Source organism: Nicotiana sylvestris, chromosome 10 (assembly GCF_000393655.2).
Source record: "Nicotiana sylvestris chromosome 10, ASM39365v2, whole genome shotgun sequence".
NCBI lineage: Eukaryota > Viridiplantae > Streptophyta > Magnoliopsida > Solanales > Solanaceae > Nicotiana > Nicotiana sylvestris.
Genome location: NC_091066.1, coordinates 72,147,052 through 72,159,548, shown reverse-complemented (window position 1 = coordinate 72,159,548; position 12,497 = coordinate 72,147,052). Strand labels below are relative to the sequence as shown.

General features: G+C 39.2%; 1 protein-coding gene across 1 annotated transcript; it reads right to left on the bottom strand.

The window, feature by feature from the left end:
• Nucleotides 1–260: 260 nt before the first annotated feature.
• On the bottom strand, nucleotides 261–2,109 carry LOC138879504 (uncharacterized). Its single transcript, XM_070159119.1, has 5 exons — nucleotides 1,989–2,109; nucleotides 1,496–1,849; nucleotides 1,267–1,376; nucleotides 709–1,026; nucleotides 261–593 (listed from the first exon to the last, which is right to left on the bottom strand). The coding sequence occupies exons 1-5, from the start codon at nucleotides 2,107–2,109 to the stop codon at nucleotides 261–263; spliced, it is 1,236 nt and encodes a 411-aa protein (XP_070015220.1).
• Nucleotides 2,110–12,497: the final 10,388 nt, after the last annotated feature.

Here is a 12,497-nt window from a genome sequence, read left to right as displayed (position 1 = left end):
GTCTTGAGCTTCTGGAAGCTCAACTCACACTCAGCTGACCATCTGAATGGAACACCTTTCTGGGTCAGTCTGGTCAATGGGTTTGCTATAGATGAAAACCCTTCCACGAACCGGCAATAATAATCTGCCAAACCCAGGAAACTTCGTATCTCTGTAACTATAGTAGGTCTAGGCCAGTTCTAAACTTTTTCAATCTTCTTAGGATCGACCTTTATGCCTTCTACCGATACAACATGCCCCAAAAAGGCAACTGAGTTTAACTAAAACTCGCATTTTGAAAATTTGGCATATAACTGATTATTCTTCAAAGTATGAAGCACAATCTGAAGATGTTGTTCATGCTCCTCTCGGCTGCTGGAGTAAATCAAGATGTCATCAATGAATACAACCACAAAAGAATCTGTATAAGGCTTGAACACCCGATTTCTCAAATCCATAAATGCTAATGGGGCATTAGTAAGCCCAAATGACATCACTAGGAATTCATAATGCCCATACTGGGTCCGAAAAGCTATCTTAGGGACATCAGATGTCCTAATCTTCAGCTGATGATAGCCAGAGCTTAGGTCAATCTTCGAAAACACCTTGGCACCCTGAAGTTGATCAAATAAATCATCGATTCTTGGAAACATATATTAGTTCTTGATAGTGACTGTGTTCAATTGTCGTTAATATACACATCCGCATAGCGCCATCTTTCTTCTTTACAAACAACACTAGTGCACCCCAAGGTGAGACAATAGGTCTAATGAATCCCTGATCAAGTAAGTCTTGTAACTGCTCCTTCAATTCTTTCAACTCCAACGGGGTCATACGGTATGGTGGAATAGAAATGGGCTGAGTACCCGAAGCTAGATCAATACAGAACTCAATATCTCTGTCAGGTGGCATCCCCGGTAGATTTGCAGGAAATACTTCTGGAAATTCACGAACAACAAGAACTGAGTACATAGAAGGAACATCCACACTGGGATCGTGAATATAAGCCAAGTAGGCTAGACAACCCTTCTCGACCATACCCCGACCCTTCATATAAGAAATAACCATGCTGATAGAATGACCAGGAGTTCATTTTCACTCTAATAGAGGCAACCCCGACATGGATACGGTCACCATCTTGGCATGTCAATCCAATATAGCAAGATAAAGTGATAGCCAATCCATACCCAATATGATGTCAAAATCTACCATGTCGAGAAGTAGAAGATCCACACTAGTCTCAAGACTCCTAATAGTAACCACTCACGAACGATAGACATGATCTACCACAATAGAATCTCCCACCGTAGTGGACACATTTACAGACACACTCAGAGAATCATGAGGCGCAACCAAATATGAAGCAAAGTAGGAGGACACATAAGAATAAGTAGATCCTGGATCAAATAGAACTAAGAAATCTTTATGACAAACTGGGACAATACCTGTGATCACGACATCGGATGACTCGGCCTCAGGACTAGCTGGGAAAGCATAGAATCGGGGCTGGGCCCACCAGTCTGAACTACATCTTTGGGATAGTCCATAGCTGGCTGGCCTCCACCTATAACAATCTGACCTCCAACTCTAGTAGTGTGACCTCCACCTATAACATTCTGACCCCTGCCCCTAGTTGGTCGGGCGGGCGATGTAGCAACTGGTGCTGGTATGATGGCACGAGAATTCTGCTGGGATCTGCTGCCCAACAACCTAGGGCAATGCCTCTTGATGTGACCAATGTTCCCACATACATAACACCCATCCTGCTGTCGTGGTTGTTGAAGTTGAAGCTGACCTGGACGGGTTGGATAACCACTGTAGTGACTCTGAAGTGGTGGTGTACTGATAGGAGTTGAATGTTCATTATATGCTGACTATCCAAGGCAAGGAACAGAATAACCATGACTCCCTAAAGCACCGTAAGAAGTCTAATGCAGAATAAAAAGGCCTGGGGGGATATCCCCTACCAAAAGTACCCCTCCCTCCAGATGAGGCACATCTGAAGTTACCTGAATGACGGGGCCTCTTATCTGACACTGGGCCTCTCTCCTGAGAAAGAACCATCTCAATTCGCCTGGTGACATTAGCAGCCGTCTGAAAAGAAATCTCACTCCCAGTCTCCTTGGCCATTTGTAGCTTGATATGCTGAACGAGTCCATCAATGAATCTCCTCACCCTCTCTTTCTCGGTAGGAAAAAGAAAAATAGCATGACAGGCTAAATCCACAAAGTAGGTCTCATACTATGTGACTGACATACTGCCATGCTGGAGGCGGTCGAATTGTCTACGGTAATTCACCCTTAGTGTGATAGGAAAGAAATTCTCCAGGAATAGCTGCGAGAACTGCTCCCAAGTAAGTGCAGGCGAACCAACTAGTCTAGTAAATACATAATCTCTCCACCACCTCTTGGCAGAACCAGTCATTTGAAATACAGCAAAATCAACCCTATTGCTTTCAACTATTCCCATGTTCTGCAATACTTCATAGCAGCGTTCAAGAAAATCTTGTGTGTCTTCAGAAGGTGTTCCACTGAATTGGGTTGGAAATAGCTTGGTAAACTTGTCCAATCTCATCCTCCGAAGACAAAGAAGGCCTGTCACCAGCCTGTACCACAACAACTGGTTGAACTACCCCAGCTGGATGGGCAATTGGAGCCTGATTCTGGGGAGCTATCTGTTTCGGAGCGGGAATAGTGGGAGTTTGTGCTCCTCACCTAGCTTGTGAGACGGCTGGTGCCACTGGAAATGCATTATTTTAGGCCACACCCTCCATAAGACTCACCAAACGGACTAGAGCGTCCTGCAACATTAGAGTAGCTATGAATACTTCAGGAACCTGAACTGGTCCAACAGGTACCGCTTGAGCTGGAACCTCCGCTTCTAAATCAACTTGAGTTTCTACTACATGTGTTGCTACTCGAGCTCTAGATTGAGCTTTGACTCTGCCTCTACCTCGGCCTCTAGCGCGGCCTCGGTCTCGGCCTCTGCCCCTAGTCGTAGCTGTCACTAGGGCTCTGGCTCTTGTTCGGCTGTAGATGTAGAAAGTGTTCTCGCCATCTGTGAGAGAATAAGAATAGAATGGTTCAATCGTCATCGATAGAATAAAAATCGCATGACAGAGTATAATAGAAGTGAAATTGTTCCTAAACTCCATAGCCTCTAGAAGATAAGTACAGACGTCTTTGTACTAATTTATAGTTTATGAACTTTCTATCATTTTCCCTAGATTTACTCTCAAAATACTAATTGAATGATGAAAACAATGATATATTCATGTACACTAACCAAATATGTGTTATAATCACTTACCCCAATGAAAATCTTGAAAAACCCACAAAAAATCGTCCCAAACTGAGTTTCTAAAGTACGAAAATGAAATAATACCCTAAACCTAGATTATATAGTACACCCTCTGAACTCCCAATATGCGTTCCGCACATTTCCAAGTGCGGTCGCACATTTCCAACTTCTGCAGCCGCAAGACAAAGGAGGCCTGTCACTGGCCTATGCTGCAACAACTAGTTGAACTACCCCAACTAGATGGGCGACTGGAGCCTGATTGTGGGGAGCTATCTGTTCTGTAGCGGGAGTAGTGGGAGTTTGTGCTCCTCCCCCAGCCTGTGAGATGGTTGGTGCCACTGGAAATGCACCATTTTGGGCCACACCCTCCATAAGACTCACCAAACGGACTAGTGCGTCATGCAGCACTAGAGTAGCTATGAATCCTTCCAGAACCTGAACTGGTCCAACAGGTACCGTCTGAGCTGGAACCTCTGCTTCTAAATCCACTTGAGGTTCTACAACATGCGTTGCTGCTCGAGCTCTAAATTGAGCTCTGCCTCTGCCTCTAACTCGGCCTCTAGCGCGACGTCGACCTCAGCCTCTGCCCCTAGTCGTGGCTGTCACCGAGGACTCTAGCTCTTGTCCGGCTATAGATGTAGATCGTATTCTCTCCATCTCCGAGAGAACAAGAGTAGAACGGTTCAATAATCATTGATCGAATAAAAATCGCACGATAGAGTATAATAGATGTGAAATTGTTCCTAAACTCCATAGCCTCTGGAAGATAAGTACTGACGTCGCCATACCAATCCATAGTTTATGAAGTTTCTATAATTTTCCTAGGTTTCCATCTAGAAATACTAATTGAATAATGAAAACAATGATATATTCATGTATATTAACCAAATCTGTGTTAGAATCACTTACCCCAATGAATTTCTTGAAAAACCCACGAAAAATAGTCTCAAACCGAGCTCCTAATGTCCAAAAATAAAATAATACCCTAAACCTTAGTTATATAGTACACCCTCTGACCTCCCAATGTGCGTTCCGCACATTTCCAACTTCTGCGGCCGCAATCCAAATTGTATGGCCGCACTTCGGAACTTGTGCACTACCAGAATTTAGTAATTTTATCATAACTTTCTCTTCAAATGTCCAATGATTATTTCTATACTTTCCTGGAAACTAGATTCAAAGGGCTACAACTTTCGTGTTTGAATCATCCCCAAATTTCTTATAAATTAAAAGATGTAAGCTTCCGAAATCAGATTATTGCATCTGCAAAAATCTTTAAAGTGCGGCCGGGAGTGGAATTGTGCGGTCCGCAGTTTTCCTCTACGATCCACATTTTTCATCTACCACAACACTTTTTCTTCTGCCTTAGCACTCAAAAATGTGCCACAACACTCGGAAATGTGCAGTCCGCACTTCCAAAGTTCCAGAACAATATCAGAGTGTCGAAATGCCCAGACTCGCTCAAAACTCACCCTGAAACTCACCCGAGCCACTCGGTATCCCGTTCAAATATACCAACAAGTCCCGTAACATAATACGTACTTACTCGAGATTTCAAATCACGTCAAAATACATCAAAATTATAATTCACACTTCGATTCGGACTTATGAGTTTCAAACTTTTCAATTTACAAAACTCGTGCCAAAACATGTCAAATGAATCTGGAATAACTTCAAATTTGGCACAAAAGTCATAAATGACATAACAGAGCTATTCCAATTTTCAAAATCTCAATCCGAGTCCGATCTCAATAAAGTCAAATCCGTGGTCAAACTTTGGAACCTTTAGCCTTAAGATTTATGGTTTCCGTTAAATGGCTATAACTTGAGCTAGCGACCGCCGAATTCGATTTCGGGCATATGCCCAAGTCCCAAATCACTATACGGACCTATTGAAATTGTCAAAATACCTATCCGTGTCCGTTTGGTAGAAATGTTTGCCAAAGTCAACTCAGTTGAGTTTTAAAGCTCTATTTCATATTTTAATTCATTTTTTATATAAAAACATTCCAAAAAATTTTACGGATTGCGCACACAAGTCGAAGAATAATAAATAGTGCCTTTCGAGGTCTTAGAACACAGGAATGATTTTAAATTAAAGATGACATTTTGGGTCATCAGAGAACCCAATTTTCTTTTTAAATCCGTTTAAAGAAGATAAAAATTTTCTAAATTCAGCAACAATTTAACTTGATTTTTTATCTTACTCTTATTGACAAGTTTTTTTAGTGTCACACAAATGTTATGGAATATTCGAAAGTATAAGTTTCAAAAGTCTATTCACACAAATATTGTAGCATAATTAAAATAATAAATTTCAAATTTTTTTATTTATAGGTATATAATACCTTGTTACACTTGAATACTTGGAACGTAAGAAGTAAGAACATTGAGAACAACCAGAACACTAGGGATAGAAGTAGAGATAAGAAGGGGATGAAAAAAACAGATTCAGGGATGGGGATGACAAGAACACAGAATCTTCTTCAAACTAATGCATACTCTATATGTTGTCCTTCGCCCTTAGGCCTTAGCTCTCTAAAGTTTTGACAGCTATCCTCGACTAGCGTCACAAATAAAAGGATCTTTACAGAATAGTCGGTTAGATTTACGATATATATTAGAAATCGACTATATACGATTATAATATGAATTATTATACATATATAGTACATCGATCAATTATTTTAGTTTAATCGGTTGGGTAAGCGGTTATTTAGGTTAATACTTCCAAATAAATAAATGGGCAAGTTACACATTTTGCCAGTCAACAAAAAATAATTGAATCTGCTAGTCAAATATATAAAATATATACTGATTATATATAAAATATGTATCTTATATATTATTATACAAAAAATATATAATTTACCGGCTATTATTTCTTGGGGCGGCTATATAGCGTAGTTTTCTCTAAATAAAATCCCTTAACAAACTATTAGGGTGAAGTACACAAATAGCCCTAAAAGTGGATAGTCTTGAATTTTTATCCCCGCTTGCCTCAGGGGTCGAACTTCAAGTTCAACAAGTGTTTTCGTTCACTTACCCCGTGGGCAACACTTTTAACTTTTGACCTTGAAATTTTGCTCATAGGCAATCGGGGGTCTAAAGTTAAAGATCACCCCAGAAGTATCATATTTATGCAATTTTTTGAAACAATTTGGATGGTAAAAATTTCATGGGGGCCCTATTTGGTCACCTTCATTTAATCTGTACCGAATGAGCAAAAAATAATTAACTGATACTCGATTGTTGGGTAACATCAAATACACTTTTCTCTTCTTTTTTTCCACTACTTTCTTTTTCTCTATATTTATGTCCTATGTATACAAGAGAGCTTTGTTGTTGCTTTTTTCTTCTATGTGTTCATGTCAAACGTATCCACGAGTCATTTGATTTCTTCTTCTTCTCCTTAGTTGTAAACACATTGTAGATTGTGCTTAGGGTTTCTTCTTATGCTTAGTTGCAAAATGAGTTTGTTAGATTTGTTGTTGTTTTGATAATTTGATAATTGGTGTTTGTTTTTTATTAAATTTGAAAGTTATATTTCAAATTTGTGTTCATTTGAGGTAGATTTAAGCGTTGAATTATGTGTTCAATTATTGAAAATCGAAGAACAAGTTTATATTCCAGAACTTAGGATCCGAATTTTAGCAGTTGCATTGAAAAGATAGAATAACTTAAAATCCGATTTTTGAAGTTGCAATGAAGAGATAAAATTACTTAAGATCCAATTTTTCTGAAGTTGCAATGGAAAGATAGAAGAACTTCAAATCTGATTCTGAAGTTGCATTGAAGAGATAGTGACAAGGATATTATTGTAAATAGTGTTGTACGGATATGTTGTAGTTAGTTTCATTGATAGTTTCATATTTGTATCTTATATAAATGAGAGTACTTCTGGCCTTTTAAACTCATGCAGGCCTTTGTAAACTATTCTATATTTTAAACTTCAACTTAGTATCATGAGCACCATGGCTTCCCAAACTTCTTCTTCCACTCAAACTTCTTCTGAAAATCAGACGATCTCCTCTCAATCCTTTTTGGGTTCCAAATACTCCTCTAACTATTTCTAATATTATAGGTTTTGTACCCATTGAGTTGACATATCTTAATTATCTTACATGTAAATAGGTTTTTCTTACTGTTCTAAAAAGTCACAACCTTATTTCTTTGGTTGATGGCTCTATTCCATGTCCAGTATCAAGCCATAATGAGTATCGACTGTGGATTCAATGTGACACTATAACACTTAGTTGGATCAATGACACTCTTTCACCTCCAGTTCTTGATTACCTTCTTAACTATGCTCGTGAAACCTCTAAAGGGGCATGGGATGTTCTTGCTTCTCTCTACATTAATCAGGTTTCATCCTCGTCAATTCATCTGAAATCAAAATTTCAGAATTTTAAGAAAGGCTCACTTTCCATGAAGGATTATCGTCAACAAATCCACTATCTTGCTTGTTCACTAAGAGCAGTTGAAAAACCAGTTTCTGATGATGATTTAGTAACCCAAGCATGCAAGGACTTCCATGTTCCTATCGACCTTTTGTCTCTAGATTGAATGCTACAGCAACTCTGCCAACTTTAATAGCATTGAGTCTGTCACTTCACTGAAAAAGAACATATTACTGCAACAAATAATGACGATTCCACTTCTTACACTGCCTTAGTTTCTTCCACTCCAACACAACCAGTTTCTCAACCCCATTCTTCTAGTTTATCTCATACTAATACATATTCAAAAGTATCATACAATTGACGTGGTCGTGGTAAATCAAACAAAGACAGGGGTCAATGTCAATACTCTTCTCACTCTAATTTCTCAAATCAATGGGCTGGTTTTCAACAAAAATTTTGTCCTTCCTCTCGAGGTGATGGAGTTCTTGGTCGACCTCCTTTCACATCGATTAAACAATGTCAAATCTATTTTTATTTTAATCACAATGCTCTCGAGTATAGGAACCGTTTAAATCATTCTTATGTTCCCAATTCACTACCAAAATCATTTGCTGCTATGAATTTGGAGGAAGTCCAACCTTCTGTATAGTATCCTGATTCTGGTGCTTCTGCGCATATGACGAACAATCAATCTCTATTATCATCTCCCTCTGCTTACACTGATTCTTCACAGGTGATGATTGGAAATGGTAATCTCCTTCCCATTTTATCTACTGGCTCTTCGTCTATTATTACATCTTCAAATCCTCTTAGATTAAAGAATATTTTATATGTTTCCTCTTTACAAAGGAATATAATATCAGTTCAGCGTTTATGTAAGAAATAATAAAAATTATCTCATTGAGTTCACTGACTCTGGTTTTTTGTTAAGGACAAGAAGACCAAGCAAGTGTTACTCGATTGTGAGAATAATGGCTCTCTCTATCCAGTTTTCACAGTCTCCAGTCGCTCCTCTCATGTTGCTCTTTCAAGTGTTAGCTCGCCTTCCTTTCTTTGGCACCAATGTTTAGGCCATTCGAGGCAACGTTCTCTTGCAGCTTTAGTTCGTAGGGATTTTATTCCATGTATTCATCTTTTGAAAATTCTGGTTGCAGTATTTGTCACCTGGGCAAACAATGTAAGTTGCAATTTAATTCTTCTCATAATATTGCAAACTCTCCTTTTGTTTTAATTCATTAAGATGTGTGGCAAGCTCCATTTAGTTCAAATTCTTATTTTCGTTATTATAGTTTATTTCTTGATGACTACACAAAGTACTCTTGGATTTATTTAATGTGGAACAAGCCAGAGGAGTTTGATAAATTCAAAGAGTTCTATAAAATGGTCTCAAACATTTTCATTTCATCTATTGCATATTTTCAATCCGATAATGGCAGAGAATATACCAATTCTTATTTTCGTTCTTTTTTTAGCAAGCATGGAATTATTCATCACTTTTCTTGTCCATATACCTCCGCTCAAAATGGTCGTGAAAAGCATTGACATGTTAATAATCTGATACGATGCCTTCTCTTTCAAGCTTCAATATATTTTCCTTTTTGGCCGGATTCCTCTCTCTTTGAGGTTCATTTAATTAATATCACTCCTCTTCATGTTCTCAATTTTATGTCTTCTTATGAAAAATTGTATGGTAAACTACCATATTACAGTTTAATTGAGGTATTTGTGCTACCCTTATGTTTGCACATTCTTTTGCTCATAAGTTTCAGCCTCGTTCTATATTGTCACGACCCAAAACCAATTTGTCGTGATGGTGCCTATCATAGTACTAGGCAAGCTGACTACTCAGACATTTCCAATATTTTAAATCTTTGAAAGATACAAAAACAGTTAATTAAAAGGAAATCTTTTAAAAACAGAATAAGAAGTCATAATTCAATATATAATCCCTCCCAAAAATTGGGATATCGCTGAGTACATGAGAATCTACGAAATGACATAGTCTGATACACTGTCTAGAAGGTAAAAAAAGAATAAATAACTGAAAGATAAGGGGTGAGAGTCAAGTTCTGAAAACGCTGAGCAACTACCTCGATGATCTCCGAAGGTCCGGGCTTCGCAACTCAGCAACCGCCGTGAATGGAAGCACATGAATCTGCACATGAGTTGCAGGGTGTAGTGTGAGTACAACTAACTCAATAAGCAATAAATCTAACCTTCAGACTGAAAGTAGTGACGATCTCAGCAGTTACAGTTCAATATGGAGATAACACTACAAAAATGTAGGCGTGGTTTCAAGTTCATCAGATAAAAACTCAATACAAGTAAAATAGATCAACTCTGAATGATAAGGTGAATGATATAAGGGATATGACATCTCTATATCTATATGCCAGTGTGCAAGCTTTATGTGATGCACTTCAATAGAAGCCTCACGTACTCACACTCTCAGTGTAACTACTCGACCGGTCATTTTGAGCTCTAGCACTGCGTTCGACGGTTTAAGGCTATGAATATCTTCACTTCAAGTATTATGACTTGTACGCGTGGTCGGAATTTGAAATTCGGGAAGTTCGGAGTAGATTTGGAAAGAAAATTCTCATTTCGGAAGCTTTAAGTTGGAAGAATTGACTAAGGTTAGATTTTTGAGTAAACAACCTTGGAATCGGAAGTTGAAGGTTCTAACAGGTTCATAGAATGATTTTGGATTTGGGCGTATGTTCGGATTGGGTTTTGGATGACCCCGGAACGTTTCAGCACCTATTGTGGAAAGTTGGCATTTGGAAGGATTTCATAAATTTGGGGTGGAAGTGTATTTTAATGTTATCGATGTCCATTTGGGATTCTGAGACTGGGAATAGCTCCGTATGGTAATTCAGGTATTAGAAACGCATTCGGATGTGGATTTGGAGGTCCGTAGGTCATTTCGGGGTCATTTGGTGAAAGTTAGAAATTTGAAGGTTTTGAGAAGTTTGACGGGGAGTAGACTTTTGATATCAGGGTTGGAATTCGATTCCAGAAGTTGGAGTAGGTCCGTAATGTCGAATGTGACTTGTGTGCAAAATTTGAGGTCAATAGGACGTGATTTGATAGGTTTTGGCATCGAATGTAGATGTTTGAAGTTCTAAAGTTCATTAAGCTTGGAATGGGGTGCGATTCATGAATTTGACGTTGTTTGATGTGATGTAAGGCCTCGAGCAAGTTCGTGTTACGTTCTTAGACTTGTGTGGGTGTTTGCTTTGGATCCCGGGGGCTTGGGTGAGTTTCGGAGTAGCTTCGGAGTGTTTTGTTAAGATTCTAGTATGATTGCAATTTCGATGTTTTGGTCGCAAATGCGACCATCGCATTTGTGAACCGGGGATGCTGAGGGAAAGGATTGCATTTGCAAAGTAATGATCTCTTTTGCGAAGCCTGAAGAGTTTGCATTTGCAATTTCTGTACCACATTTGCGATGAAGGCCTGGTATGTCAGGGGTCACATTTGCGATGAAGGCCTGGTATGTCAGGGGTCACATTTGCGATGCTTTCTTTGCATATGCGAAGGTCGCATTTGTGAACCCCCATCACAAATGCGATATCTATGCCGGGAGCCAAGGGCTTTTTATTCCGAGACTAAGCTCAATTTGTCATGACCCAAAACCCTGACCCGATCATGATGACGCCTCACGTGAAGACAAGGCCAGCCGACACATTCCCAATTCATTTTTAAGCATTAAAGTAGTACAAATTAAGTCACTAAATATAATAAAATCCCAAAAATACGGTAAATAATACAATTTACGGAAATATAACCAACACAGCCCGACATCGGGGTGTCACTAGTCATGAGCATCTACCAATATGCTACAAGTCTGAAGCATCTACAAATCTATTACAGAATCACTAACAAGAGAAAGGAAATGAGATAAAGGGGGAGAAGCACGGGGCTACGGACGCCGAGCAGCTGCCTCGTGAACTTCGAAATCTGCCAGGAGCTCTCAACCCTCGCAAGCAGGATCAGCAGCGCCTAAATCTGCACACGGGGTGCAGATAGTAAAGTGAGTACTCCATCTCAGTGAGTAATAATCATAAATAAAGACTGAGAAATATGAAATCACGTAAGGCACATAATATGTTATAAGGAAGCAGTAAAAGCCAGTAAAAATAGTGAAGTAGTAAAGATGTGTAAAGCCACTGAGTTCAGTTTAACTTCATAAAATGCCTTTTTAACAATTAAGCAAGTCAATGACAGGCAAATATGAAAATATAAACACATAAAGGATCGCCCCTCGGGTACAATGTAAACAAATCCACCCCTCGGGCAATATCTCAGAAACCATACCAGCCCCTTGGGCTATATCTCACATCATAATGGGTACCCGCGCTCACTGGAAGTGTGCATACTCCTGGAGGGGCCCCTTACGGCCCAAGGGCAATATCAAGTCATCTCGTGGCATCATCACTAGGCTCTCAGCCTCATATCAACAAGCCACCTCGTGGCGTACATATCTCAGGCCCTCGGCCTCATAATTATAATCAGTGTTTCCTCACAACATAGGCCCTCGGTCTTACTCAGTTAGAATATCACAGCCACTCGGGCAACAGTAAAACATAGTGCTCAGCCCAAAATATCATTTAGAATATAATTAAGTGTTAAAGCAGAGTAAATATGGCTGAGTTATAAAATATAGTAGAATATAACATGACTGAGTTCAAGTAGAAAGTCAAAACAGTGAGGAAATATCAATAAAAATCCCCTAAGGGTTCAAATAGTTGGCACGAGGCCCAAGTATGCCATTCAGCCCAAAACATGATGATAGCAAATAGTTTTCAGTCA